At 35.6% G+C, this 15649-nt stretch overlaps 1 protein-coding gene across 1 annotated transcript in view; it reads left to right on the forward strand.

Annotated features, from left to right (window-relative positions):
- Positions 1-15649, forward strand: part of LOC150078681 (GPI ethanolamine phosphate transferase 1-like) — a 132411-nt gene that overhangs the window by 19282 nt on the left and 97480 nt on the right. Inside the window, exons 6-7 of the mRNA XM_090383893.1 lie at positions 2322-2438; positions 9766-9866. Coding sequence (XP_090240019.1) covers positions 2322-2438; positions 9766-9866 — 218 coding nt within the window. The remainder of the gene's footprint in view (positions 1-2321; positions 2439-9765; positions 9867-15649) is intronic.

Genomic DNA, 15649 nt, shown 5'->3' on the forward strand with positions numbered 1-15649 from the left:
TTATTTTATTAACATTCTTCATAGTTTTAGTAATAGTCAGTGGAGGCATATTCATAGCCCTACACATATTAGGGCGGCTTTCACCAGATTTCATCCTCCGAATATTGCACTACGATTCAATTAACTATTTTTACCAGATGTCTTTATTCTATTAAATTCTATTAAAAAGACATTGGCATGTCTTTATTCTATTAAATTAAAAACTTTATAACACAATTGGAAAAAACTGCACGTGGCTATCACTCATTATTATTATTTAATTTATTAATAGCACAATTAATAAAAAATGTTAGCATAATAAATTTCCAACACGTGTAAATAGCATAAACAACAACCAACTGAATGTTTCACTGCATGGACCTTTACTACCCGCATCCACGAGTGGTTACTTTGAGGGTGGGAATCTTTCTCGTCTCTGATACGAATGCGCTAATTGCTGATTGGCTCAGATTGTCTTAAATCACGTGAACAGTGCATGATACATACACAGTACGATGCCGATAAATTTTGTCTGACGATTTTAAACTTTCAATTTATAAAAAAATTGCAAAAATAAATAAATAAAAATAAAAATGGCGTTGTGGTTAGTGATCGGTGATATTGCAAATCGGCACAAATCGGACCAGCGCAAAATGAGGGCTACCTGTAATTAAATTTACTCTGTTATAAAATATAAAGCATAAGAATGACCACAAAAGAATGACCTGATTTTAAACTTTAATAATTCTAGAAGAAATGAAGAGACTTACATAGAAAAACAGTTTCATAATAATTTCATCATAAATTTCATTATTGAATGTAGAATGTCATCAAGTTTCCTAATCATTTTTTGTTTTTCCCTCTCAGGTGCTACTCATATCTTACAAAAATATAAATGGCTACTACACGTTAATTAATTTAGAAGCCCAGTGTTGTTTCATGGCTGGCTGAAACAAATTTTCCCACTACGGTTCAGTTGCATTTTACGTAAATATTGGAAAGTCACTATCAACAATGAAGATGATATGACATTGTTATAAACATTTTTGGAAACCATATCATAAATAAAAGACAGTTTTGGACATCCAAGCACTTCAGCTGAAAATGTGACACCAGTCCAGATATTTTCTTGAAGCCTAAGTTAGCGAGATGAGCTTCAGATGAACTGCTGATTCCAAAATCAGTTGTGCATAAGTTGTTTCACAAATGTTTGAAACTTCAGCTTTGTCAGGTAGCAGGTTGTTCATACTGGGAAAACTTTGCTTGATGAATGCTACAGTGCATATAAGAATATGGCACCTCCGTAGCCAGGTGGGCAGGAGCAGCAGTGCGTAGCACACGCTTCTCGATTAGACTGGGGTTCGAGCCCGTGACCACCAAATATGGAAAGGTCAGGGAATGACCACCACATATCCCTGGAGCAATATGGCCTTAGTTGCTAATGCTCCTAAAAACCAAATAACAAACAAACAACATATAAGAATATAATGACTATCTGTCACATGTGTATGCTTCACAGATTAGTCAACATTTCATGTACCAAGTAAAGTTAATAAGCATAATACTTGTGTTTGTGGTTTAGAAAGTTCCCAAGCTGTAAGGGAGCATTTTAAGAGTGGTACAAAGACAAATGTGTGGTTTGGATTTCTCATTGATTCTTCACCTTTAGTACTGACAGCCAACTGCACTGTTTCAGCAAGACAGAACCCCACCACACTTGATTCATTCTGTCCGTACACTCCTTGATGAAAATTTTCCAGGGGCTGCATTACGGATGTTGTATTCTGCACTGTTGCACCAAACTTACTGACTCTGAAACGGAAGATTGCAGATGTTATTTCAGAAATATGCAGAATGTATGGAGAAAGGTGGACTTCTGTTTAGGCAACGTTCTACAGCTGACTAAGTGGATATTTATTTCACCAAAATTATGAAATGTGATAGCATTATCTCTTCATTGATGAAAGTAACATATGTCTATACTTGTTATGGAATTATTAAAGTTTGAAATTGGGTCATTCTTTTATATTTCTCCTGTGCAATGATTTTGAAGGTTAATTCCTTGGAAAGGATAGGTTTTTATTTGGAAAAATAGGTTAACTAAAATAATTAGATGAAAGGGTGTTGTACTGCACATCACTATTTCCAAAAAACCCACAAATCTTTAATTTTAATTGTAATTTATATTTTCAGCTAAAAATGTTTTTCATTTTATTCTCTAAATTTTTTTTGTACTTATTTTTTTAAAGCAGTTTATCAAAGTGTTGTGCATTTGATTAATCAGTTTATCAAAGTGATGTGCATTTGATTAATCAGAACTATTTAAATGATACGTTGTTTAGGTAGTCATGGTGCTGGACATCCTCAAGAAACTCTCACTCCACTAATAGCATGGGGAGCAGGTATCAGAAATCCTTTAGGTGCTGGAAGAAATGCTTATCATGATGGACTTTCTGAAGGTATTTAATATTTCTGTAATAGCTGAGAAAGGAACAGATTTTTTTTTTTTTGTATTGTGTATTATCATTAAAGTAACATTCAAAAGTTCTTGCAGAAGCAACCAAAATCTTAATAGGGCATTGAAAACTGAAACTTGAAGAAAACTGTGCATCATATTTATTTCATGTTATGGAATTAGAGATTCCAACTTGTGATGGCAGTGTTATTGTGTACAGTTCAGTCCACAAGTCTAGATCCATCTTGGGAATGACTTTTTTTTTCACAATTTTCATCATTGCATTATGCACTCTTTGAAATAAATATCTTTTATTTGGGTTGTTATTTCTTCACAGCTGAATTTCATTTTTTTTTTCCTGTTTTTATTTTCTTCTTGTCAGAAAAAGAGAACAGTTATGTTTTTGGCTGTAAGATTCACCTTCAGTGTTGAAAATACCATATTGCCAGGTCTACTATGTTGTGAAATGTGAGGGGAGGCAGAGAATTCATGAATCTTGGGAGGGCTCAAAATTTGTAATTCACCTCATTGATTTATTAAGAAAATAAAAATTGATATTTACACATGTGCTTTCTGGTTTTGTTATCATATCTTATGTTAATATTTGTTATTTATTGTGGTACAGTTAAAAAGTTGCCAGACATTTTATATTAAATGTAACTAAACCTAGACATAGCCACTTTCAAAGTACTCTCCTCAAGCAGTAATGCACTTTTGCCATCATTGGTACAATTATTTGTAGCAGTTCTGGAACTGTTTTTGGCTGGATTGTGTAGAGAGCATCTTAAGTTGCACCAATAATCTCTTGTTTGCTGTGGAAGTGACAGCCTTGTAAACATTGTTTCATTACTTGGAAAAGAAAAAATCAATCATATGGTGAGTGGTCAGGTGAGTAAGGGAGATGTGGTAACACCACAGTATTCTATTTGTCAAGCTCTTGCTGCATGAAAAATGAGCGATGTTCAGGTGCATTGCTGCAAAAATACTTCGTCTTTCATAGCCCATTGTTCGGAATTTTTTTGCCAAATTCCTTCTTGCATTTAGAACATCTGTACATTTGTTTCCTTATTCATAATGGCACCTTGAGGAATTCATAGTGCACATTTGGTGATGGTCAGAAAAACTTTTAACATCACTTTCCTTTCTGATGTGTCTTGCTGAAATTCTTTTGATCACAGCAAGTGAGATGATTTCACACATCATAGGTTGTCGAGTTGTCAATTAGTTTTGTTCCTGGTAATGATGGACTTGAGGAAATGAATCGTCATCAGATGCCATTATGAGATCACTGTAAATTGTTGCCCTCTCATTGCATTGATGATTGGTAAACATTCAAGGCACACATGCTGATCAATCTGGTGCATATTCAAATCGTCAATAGAAATTCCATGACAGCTTCAATGTGAAATGTTTAGCTCCTGCATGTTTACCAGTAGGGATACAATCATTCTAATGCAGATGTAGTCAGACTGTTTTAGTATTTTCAGTGTATGAGCACTTAAAGGTCTTCCAGCTTGATTGTGTCTGCTAAACTTTCCTTCCCCTCTTTGAATTTATGATGGCATTTAAACACAGATGGCGAACCCTCTCCATAAACCTGACACATCATTTCCATTGTTTCATAAGTAGGTTTCCCTAAGAATTGGTGCCTCTGTAGCCAGGTGGGAAGGAGCAGCAGTGTGTAGCACACGTCTTGATTAGACCGGGGTTCGAGCCCGTCACCACCAAATTCGGAGGATGTGGAAAGGTCAGGGAATGACCACCGCATATCCCGGAGCGGTATGGCCTTAGTTGCTAATGCTCCTAAAAACCAAAATGACAACAACAAACCCTAAGAATTGGCAAATTTTGATATGCACAATGTTCAAAATTCTACAATTTTTCATACTCAGAAATTGTTATAAAAAAAATGCACTTCAAACATGCACAGCAATGAAATGAATACTGAAAGATTAATGAATTCCTGTGCATTTTATGCTGTGTTTATTTATTGCAGTACTGTGCTGCCAGTTTAGGAACTTCTTGACTCTACTGTATGGCTGTACAGTTCAGCATATCCTTGTTAATTCATTATTGGATTATTCAAAATGCAATCTGTTTTGAAGTTGTTGCCATTCCTCGACCTACAATATAGAGTTTTATATATGCATTTTAGTATGGATTATTCAAAATAAATACTTGGATAGCTTGTCTAAAATGAAAAGAAGACTGCCAGTTCAACTACAGGCAAACATTGTTATAACAAAATTGAATCTAGCTATAACAAGAATTTGCTATTTTTTTTGTGTAATTTTATAAGCTGGTATGCTTATTCAATAAATGTTGCTTTTTTATTTATTGAAGGTCTAATTTATTGATCCAACAATCAAGTAAATTAGCAAAAGAACTGAATTTTATCTGTCATCAGAGCTCATTATCCCACTGCATCTGCTACAGCCATTTCCCCTCAATGAGCCACCTCCTTCCAGTGGTGTACTGCTGGGGCTTATTGCACAGATTCCTGCCATTGGAGCTGGTTCTCTTTCTACATGTTTTATGTCTGTCTTCCTTGCCATTTTTGCAGTCCATTTTGGCAACAGCAAAAGTGATGTGTTGAAATTTTACTAGTGGCATAAGAGAATATTTAGTACATTTGTTTCTTTATGATGGCTCATTGCTAAAAAATTTCCAAGTGGCATGATTTTTTATTTATTTCCACTGGAGCTATTTTACTTGTAAATGTCTTGTGTGCTTTATTCTTGCTGTCAGAGCTGGTTTTCTCTCTGGATCCATTATGGCCATGTTTCACACAATTTTTGCAGTGCCACTACACACGTTGGTAATGGAAAACTGATGTGTTAACTTTATACAAACAGCATAAGAGGATACCCGGCTTTTAACTTTTGATTCTCTATGCAGGGTCTTAGACTGATGTTAAAAATTTCCAAGTAGTAAGTGTCCTTTTAATTTTGATTGGGTCTATTTTACATGAGAAAGTCGGGCATGCTTTATGCCTGCCATTGGAGCTGGTTCTCTTTCTGCACATGTGGCCACATTTCACACCAGATTTGTGCACTTAACTGCACTCATTACAATGGCAAAATGATTGCAATTACTGTAACAGTGTTAAATTTTTATAAATGATATAAGAGGAGACATGGCTTTTAACTTGGGCCATTGGGAAAAAAATTTTAAGCAGTACACTAACCTGAAATTCCATCTGGAGGTGTTTTTTATCTGAAAAATCATTTGTTCTTTCTATTGGCTGATGTGATTGCATTGTCATGGTGATAAAATTTGACAAGCAACCCAAGAGGTTAAACCTGAATTGTAATTGAATTGAGCAATTTTAATTCACAAAGTTTTTTTCTTTTTAACTGAAAATTGCTCAACTCACTTACTTCGTTGAAAATGAAGCTTTTCTTTGTGCTAAAGTATTGGAAACAGTTAAAACCAAACTCTGAGCTATAAAACTGATGGACAGATGGGTATAACAATGAAAGTTACTGGGTCCAGTGTGTACCTAAAAAGAACTGAACTTGCTATAGTGGCATCATATATTTGGATTTTCCAGAAATTTTATCATATACCTCCTTGTTTGAATTGAATTTCCGTGACAACTTTTTTTTTTTTTTTTTCTTTATATGCATTAATTGATTTAATTCTATGCAGCCAAGGTAAAATTTTGAAACTGTAATCAAACATTTTTTTCCAATGTACTGAGACACTGTGTATTTTCTGCCTACCACTCTCGGCTGTTCTAAAGTGACATCAATCTGATCACCAGCTCATGTAATTTAATTAGCAAGAGCAGTTTCTATTATAAATGGTTGTCAAATGAACTAATGAGACTCGTAACAGAGAAGAAAAATGCATGGGATGCATATAAATTATCAAGCGACTCAGAAGCCTATGGCAGATATAAGTTAATCTGTAATCAGGTCACAAAGGAATTTCGGCAGGCGAAGGTAGATTACGAGAAATCCTTGGCAAAAGATGCTAAGAAAAACAGCAGGGATTTCTTTACTTATATAAACTCTAAAAGGAAGGGGATGAATCTGATTGGTCCACTTGACATCGATGGTTCGACTGTTGACGATCCTGCTCAGATAGCAAACAAACTGAATGAGTATTTTGCATCTACATTCACATGTGAGGAATTATTAAGGTTTGAAAATGGCAGAAGGTTATCAAATTGTAGCAAGATACTTAATGATTTTGTAATAACTGAGAGCAAAGTGGAAGAGAAATTGTTGAAGTTAAATGTAAGAAAAGCACTTGGGGTGAATGGGATCTATCCAGTTATATTAAAGGAGGCGGCAAAGCAACTAAGCAAACCCTTAGCCATAATTATGAGAGCATCCTTGGACTCAGGGGAGGTTCCCACGGACTGGAGATGTGCAAATGTATCCCCAATTCACAAAGGGGGATCGAAGGGTGACACGAGTAATTACAGACCAGTTAGTTTAACTTCTGTTGCGGGTAAAATAATGGAGTCACTGGTTAAAGATGCATTGCAGGATCATCTAGACAGGACTGCAACAATAATTCAGACACAGCATGGGTTTGTTAAGGGAAAGTCTTGTCTGACAAATTTGATAGGATATTATGATGTGGTTACAAAGGAACTGGATGCAAAAAATAATTTTGATATCATATATTTGGATTTCAGGAAAGCTTTTGACACTGTTGCGCATGGAAGACTATTGTACAAATTGGAGCAGAATGGTATTAAGGGTAAGTTGCTACAATGGATAAAAGGATGGTTAAGTGCGAGAAGACAGAGGGTGGTAATCAATGGGTGCTGCTCTTCTTGGACTAATGTTATTAGTGGAGTCCCACAAGGTTCGGTGTTAGGTCCACTGTTGTTTTGTATATTTATCAATGATATTGATGAAGGTATATCAGGCTTAATGTCGAATTTTGCAGATGATACAAAGGTTGGCAGGGTTGTTAATGACAGTAATGGCAGTGTGCTACTGCAACAGGATCTAGATAATTTGGGCAGATGGGCTAAGAAGTGGCAACTGAAGTTTAACCTTGACAAATGCAAAGTACTGCATATGGGTAGAAGTAACCCCAGAGAAATGTACCAACTGTGTGGTACTACACTTAAGGTGGTAGAAAATGAAAAAGACCTGGGAGTAATTGTGCAGGCAGATATGAAGTTTTCTGAGCAATGCAGAAAGGCTGCCAGGGCAGGTCATGGGGTTTTGTCAATGATATATAGGAATTTGGCTAGCAGGGAAAAGGAGGTGATTATCCCTCTGTATAAGGCAATGGTCAGGCCACGCCTTGAGTACTGCGTACAGGTCTGGAGGCCTCATTTTAGGAAGGATGTAGATTTACTTGAGCGTGTACAGAGAAGGGCAACAAGATAGAAAATGAAAAGGACCTGGGAGTAATTGTGCAGGCAGATATGAAGTTTTCTGAGCAATGCAGAGACAGGCTGCCAGGGCAAGTCATGGGGTTTTGTCAATGATATATAGGAATTTTGCTAGCAGGGAAAAGGAGGTGATTATCCCTCTGTATAAGGCAATGGTCAGGCCACGCCTTGAGTACTGCGTACAGGTCTGGAGGCCTCATTTTAGGAAGGATGTAGATTTACTTGAGCATATACAGAGAAGGGCAACAAGATTGGTGAGGGGAATGAAGGGATCCTCTTATCAAGAGAGGCTTAAGTTCTGCAAATTGCAGTGGCTGGAGACTAGGCACCTGCGCGGTGATCTGATTGAGGTGTATAAGGCCTTGAATGGGTTCAGCACGCTGAATTCTGATGGGATCCTTCCACTTTTTCAGATTACGAACCTAAGGGGGCATAAATTCAAATTACGAAAGGACAGATGTAGAATAGATGTGCGGAAATATGCCTTTAGCCAGCGGGTGGTTAATTGCTGGAACAAACTTCCATCTGTCGTTGTGGAAGTTGATAGGTTGAATAAATTTAAGGAGGAACTGGACCGGCATATGGAGGGAATGGCGTGATTTTTTTTTTTTTTTTGGCTGATGCTGCATAAGCTCATACATTTGCTTTCTTGCATTACATGCCACCACCACCACCACCACCACCACTACTACTACTACTACTACTACTACTACCTACAAAGTGATAACGCAAAGAACAGAGAAATGTCATCCTTTTTTGCTTAGATTCCAAGTATTAAACAACAAATAATATCCCAAGAAATGGATTCTCTCCCTTTCTCTTTAGTAGGTAAATACAGTAGTAAACAATATAATGCTTAATTTAATTTATTAATGTGCAGCTTATATTTCATCTTGATTTCCCACTGCACAGTTGCTCTCTCTCATATTGATTACTAAATTAATGTGTTAACTCTCTATTCATGAATATTACAACAAACCTAAAAGATTATTAAGAGAATTATGAAAATTCTCTATAATGTTTGTTTGTTATTTGGTTTTTAGGAGCATTAGCAACTAAGGCCATATTGCTCCGGGATATGCGGTGGTCATTCCCTGACCTTTCCGCATCCTCCGTATTTGGTGGTGACGGGCTCGAACCCCGGTCTAATCAAGAAGCGTGTTCTACGCACTGCTGCTCCTTCCCACCTGGCTACGGAGGCGCCTTCTCTATAATGTTAATACGAGTATCTGACATATAAGTTAGTGCAAATGCATTATATCTGTATGAAGTAAATTAACTGAAGTTATTAAAATGGCATCATTTCATTGTGAATACCTTCACAACGAGTTACCTATCCAGTTATACTTCGAATAAGTAACACTTTCCCATTAGAGAAGACTATTATTACTTATTCTCAGTGGATACCACCACCCAGACAGCCATTTCAGGGCAATTTGCCCTTCATTTAGGTACTCTGAAGGTATACCAGCTGACAACCCAATTGTGAAATTAAGTCCACAATATGAGAGATGCCATATGGTGTTTTGTAGTTTAATACTTAATAAAAATTCAGGGCAAAAGCCTCAGACTGTGGGAAAATTTAGAGACTTAAGTTAAAGTGCATCATGTCTATATGTAGTAAATTAAAAAATAAATTAATTAACTTTGGTTAATTTACTGCATATAGACATGACGCATTTGCTCTAACTTATCTGTAACTTTTCCTGCAGCCTCGGGGCTTTTGCCCTGAATTTTTAATAACAGTATCTGATGAAAAATTTTTCTTGATTAATTAATTCAAACATGTTTTGAACTTGTACAGGTACTTCAAACCTGTTTAAATTTGAAAAATAAATTTTGGCCCCTTGAACTTCAAATTAACCTGGTTTTACTATATAATACACAGACATAAGTTAGTGCAAAATAAATATTAATTATTTAAATATTTCAAATACAGATGAATAAATATGTGTTTTATTTGTAGCATGGAAGTTATCTACAGTGAGGCGAGTAGATGTAAACCAAGCTGATATTGCTCCATTAATGGCGGCATTAATTGGCATTCCTTTTCCAGTGAATTCTGTGGTATGATTTAATAAATTTCTAGATAATCCTTTCTTTAATTTATTTAGATTATTATTTAGAATATTAGAGTGGCCAAATAATGCAAGGATGCAGAGTTTTAATGCATCTGCCAAAAAATAAAAATAAATAAAACTTTATAGTCACTCATTTTTTCTATTGCCAAAAAAGTAACCACCCAATTCTGCCTTTAATTTTACCAAACTATCCTCAGCCACCATTGGACATAACTTATCCTAAGAATGAATAGTATGCTGTATATTATTGCTGTACAAACTTTGTGAAACCTAGCCTTCTGTTACTCTCTTAGATTGTACATTTGTGCCCACTGGTTCTTGTCTTTGATGCGAGGAAAAAAAAAAAAGTATCATACTCATTCATGTTACGCATATCCTTCCAGACCTTAAACACCCCAATCATATTGCCCACCCACCAAGTTGTCTGGTTGCCAAATTTGAAACCTGCACTTAAAATCAGACATGAAGGTAAACTTTGTGTCTGATTTGTTTTAATTAGTAGAGTTCTCCCCACTAGAGAAGCACAGGTTTATTACTATTGACAGAAACTGATTCTTATTCCAGTAGCCTTATTTTTAATATTTTAGTATATTATGTTGCTGATAAAATTTTCACTGGGTTTGCCGTTGATATAAAGTGAAAAAGGCATGAGGAGCTGTTGGGATTTATTCAATAATATTAAAAGAAGCAGCAGGACAGATTGTCAAACCTTGTCTATTATAAAGGGTATTTTCTTAGACTTGGATAAAGTTCCAGCAGATTGGAGATGTGTAAATGTCTCTCCTGTTTACAATGGTGATCACAAGGTTAGACAATTACAGTCTTCTAAGGTTAACTTTTGTCTCATAGAAGTTAAACTTAGAAGAATGCTGCATAGGTTTATTGAAGGGAAATCATGTCTGATTAATCCTGTAAGCTATTATGAGAACATTACAAAGGACTGGATATAGAGAATAATTTGGCCAGTATATTTAGACTCGAGTAAAGCTTTTGATACAATCCCATGTGAGTGCTTTTCTATAAATTGGAACAAGTGCTATTGGTAGGAAGATAGTATAGGGGATAAAAGCTTGGTTAGATGATAGAAGACAAAGGGTAGCTATTAATAGTATTATTGACAAAATGTTCTGATGTCAGTGAAATTGATGAAGGAATCAAGGTTTGATGTCAGAGTTGCCGTTGATACTAAGGTTGGAAGGGGAGAGCAGATAAATGACAGTAATAAAGATATGCTGCTCTGCTAAATTATTTAGCCAGTCTGAAAACTGGTAGTTAAAACACAATATTTGGGAAATGTAAGGTCTGCGTTTGGGTTAGTATCTTAAGTTATATTATTACTTGGATGCAGCAAACCTAAAGGTAGTTGATAATGAAAAATATAGAGGAGTAACTGTAATATCTAACATGACTGTTCTCCCAACAGTGTAGCCAGGATAGCATATGATGTAGCAGAATTTTGCTAGAGGGACAAAGAGGTAATTATTTCACTATATAAAGCAGAAGTGGCCAACTTAATTTGTGATGGGATCTACTTTTTTCCTTCAAAATGTGCCATGATCTACCATCTCAAAAATTTCATTGCACAAGGTGCACAAATCGAGGGATGACTGTATATTTAAAATTTGTCGTGATCGACTGAAATTAAATCCGCGATCGACTCGTTGGCCAACCCTGATATAAAGTACAGTCCATTCTGGTTATTTAGGACACATTGAGATTAGTGCATTTTGGCCCGATTAAGCGGCTGCCCCAATTATCCGAAGTTTCACGTAAATAGTTAAAAATACAATGTAAACCCCCCCCCCCCCCGCTTACAATTAGCTCACTGTACAATCAAATCACGTTATGACAAACTCTCACCATAGTGAAGTACCGTTCACTATACGAAGCGCCGGTCATTATGATCACGTTTGTGAATTGAATTTTAATTCTATTAAACAGCGATTCTAATTAGAGAAAATGAGGAATATTATTCACGGGCTATAAAAGTAAAGTATATTAAGCACAAATTTACCCTTTATTACCTTACCAATTAATTAATTTAATTAAAAAATTAAATGATACGTGAAAATTGGAAGAATATATGTGTTAATTGGAATAATTAATACGTACTGTAATATGTACATACAAACTAGTTGACATTTCTGTTCACTGACATTTGTGGGCGGGGGTTAAAATTTGAAACAGTAAAAAGATAAGTAATCAATAACAAAGAACACGGCACACACAAATTGCAAGTAACACGATACGCACAAGTGAGACAAGTGAGAACGGAGTAACGAGTTACAAAGCTTTAAAAATAGGAATGAAAAGAAGATCTGAAAATTAATTTTTTTATATGATTGAAGATTTCCTGGAAGTGTAAACTCATTTCACCATAATAACCCACAGAATTCCAGCTGTCGGTATTATCGCAAATTCAGTAAGATCGAATTTACTGTCCACTTATGATAGATTTCACTAACAGAAAAGCCCAATAAACAGGTGACTGCTAATTGTTTTTATTGTTTTATGGTTGTGACCTCCAGAATTTCGACCGAACCACGTGGTACCATTGGAGACAATCGTAGGGTAATTTCCAGTGCTGCGGTCTCCTGCCCCGATTGTTGTTGTTGTTGTTGTTGTTGTTTGGTTTTTAGGAGCATTAGCAACTAAGGCCATATTGCTCCGGTGCGGTGGTCATTCCCTGACCTTTCCGCATCCTCCGTATTTGGTGGTGACGGGCTCGAACCCCGGTCTAATCAAGAAGCCTGCCCCGATTAAATGGCATTTTGTCCCAATTAAGCAAAGTAAACCCTGGCTATTTTCTCGATTGGTTTCTGTTTTTTAAGATTTTCCCCAAATAAATGGCTGCCCCGATTAACCAGTGGCCCAAATAACCAGAATCCACATCTTATGTATGGTTCCATAATGTTATAGGTAAATTATTTAGTTGGTCTGAAAAATGATACTTGAAGTACAATATTTGGGAAATGTAAGCTTTTGTATTTGGGTAATAGTAATTTAAGATTCTTATTGCTGTAATTGTGGAAGCAACAAAAAGAAGATAATTGATAATGAAAAAGACTCTGGAGTAATTGTAACATCATAAAGTTTCTCAAAAGTGTAGACCGACTGCCAAGATAGTATGGTGTTTAATCCATCATGTAGAGTTATTTTGCTGCACCTTGAAGCACAGTTCAGAAAGGAATGTGTCTGCTAGAAATGTTGTTGAAGAGCAGCTAATTATTGCTAAAAAGAAGTACTTGGGGGAGAGAAAAAGAGAAAGAGTGTATGTGTTGTGGAGGCTCAAGGCAAAATTCCTGCTTGTGGCATGAATTGAAAGGCATTAATTATTAAGTAACTGTGATATCTTTTTTCTTTCGCAGGTGACACAAACCAGTGGATATGTACTTAAATTAAAACAGGATTGTTCCAGACTGTGATGTAAGAAAATTTGAGCTTTTGCTATAGACTGGTCTTGGCGCATTATAGCCATAGAAGCTAATGCGCCAAAAAAAACCAAAACCAAACCAAACCATTTGCTATAGAGCCCCAGTTTTCTGAAACAAATTACCACCTAATCTTGTAGAACTAGAGAGCTTGTGTAAATTTAAGGAGGGTGTTGGGCACATACCTGGTGAAACCAGGTGTCTTTTTTTTAAGGCTAATGTTTACATAACCTTGACTTTCTTGCATCACTTTGCCTTTATTAATATTAATGTTAGCACCATTCAATATATGAAAGTTAAAATTTAATGAGAAAAATGAATCCATATGAATTCTTTCTGTTTTTAGCAGCAGCCCTGCAGTTAACATTGAGAACAATGCACAATCTACCAAAACTACTTAGACCTTGTATCTCAAACCACTGACTAATTTGGAACTTGTAAGAGAGGATATCAGAAGAAGTCTGAAAAATTCTTAAAGAAAGTGAAGCTTGGAACTTAAAATACCCTAAAAGAAGCTTAAATAGAATTGTAAAGGAAATTAAATAGTTTATCATCCCATATCCCATTTTCTACAAAGTTTGAAGAGGATGACCTGGATAGAAGATTGGAATTTGCCAAATGGAACTGTTAATTGCCATAACTGTGTTTATTATTCTCTTAACAACCACTGTTTATTTTTTAACAAAGATTTAAAAGTCTGAGATGAAATTTGGACAGGAGGTGTTCTCAGACCTTTTTTCTTTGAGGAAACAACTGTGACAAGAGAAAGCTTACCTGAGACTACTAAAAGACAAAATCATTCCATTAATGCAGTCCAGAATCAGTTTTCAATATTGCTTTTCTATGTAGGATGGATCACCAGCTCACTATGAAAAAATTGTCTGGGAATTCTTAGATGAAAAGTGTCCACTGTGATGGATCAGAACAGTGGGGTTCCATTGATTGGCCACTGGACTTCCCAGATTTAACACCGTCTGATTACTTTTTTTGTGGATTCTTAAATGAAAAAGTATTTATTTAGTAATAAGCATAGGTCTCTGCTGGAGCTTCAACAGTCAGTAGTGAGAGAATCTGAGAACATTTCTGAGGAATTGTGCATTCTTGTGTATATTTTATGTCCAAAAGAATAAGTTTTGTAAAGATCAGAATGGCAGCCATATTGGACAGATGTACATTTTCTTTGTTTTTTTTTTTTAAAGTTTATGTATGCCTTGTGGTTTTTTTTTTTTTTTTGCTTTGTGGCTGAGTTAGTTGGTCTCAGGCAAGGATGGCAAGGTTTTTCAGCCAGTAAAACAGGCAAATAAATTTGAGAACAGAACACATGCATTTTATGGACATAAACTACGAGCGGATGAGGTTGTTCTTGGGTAATCCTAATAAAACCATTTTTAAAACAACGACATAAAAAATATACATATTTAAAATAGAGTTGTTATTTACAGTTAAGCATGTTTCCTTACTTACAGATCACCCCCCCCCCCTTCTATATATACAGTCCATTCCGGTTATTTGGGACACATTGGGACTAGTTGTTTTGGCCCGATTAAGTGGCTGCCCCAATTATCCGAAGTTTCACGTAAATAGTTAAAAATACAATGTACCCCCTCCTTTTTTTTACAATTGGTTCACTGTACAATCAATTCCCGTTACAACGAACTCACCATAGTAAAGTACCGTTCACTATACAATGTGTAGTAAGCGCCGGTCATTGTGATCATGTTGGTGAATTTAATTTTAATTCTATTAAACAAAACAGTGATTCTAATTAGCGAAAATAGGAGGAATATTATCCACAGGCTATAAAAGCAAAGATATATTAAGCAGAAATTTACCCTTTATTACCTTACCAATTAAAAAATTAAATGATACGTGAAAATCGGAATAATTAATACGTATTGTAATATGTACATACGAACTAGTTGACATTTCTGTTCACTGACATTTGTGGGTGGAGTTAAAATTTAAAACAGTAAAAAGATAAGCAACCAATAACAAAAAACACGGCACACACAAATCGCAAGTAACACAATACGCGGAAGTGAGAACGGAGTAACGAGTTACAAAGCTTTAAAAATAGGAATGAAGAGAAGATCTGAAAATTAATTTTTTTATATGATTGAAGATTTCATGGAAGTGTAGACACATTTCACCATAATAACCCACAGAATTCCAGCTGTCAGTATTTTTATTGCAAATTCAGTAAGATCGAGTTTACTGTCCGTTTATCATAGATTTAATTAACAGAAAAGCCCAATAAACAGATGACTGCTAATTGTTTTTATTGTTTTATGGTTGTGACTTCCAGAATTTCGACCGAACCACGTGGTACTGTCGGAGA

The sequence above is a fragment of the Mastigoproctus giganteus genome, chromosome 10, assembly GCF_048544385.1.
Source record: "Mastigoproctus giganteus isolate SK-2022 chromosome 10, ASM4854438v1, whole genome shotgun sequence".
In the NCBI taxonomy this organism is placed as follows: domain Eukaryota; kingdom Metazoa; phylum Arthropoda; class Arachnida; order Uropygi; family Thelyphonidae; genus Mastigoproctus; species Mastigoproctus giganteus.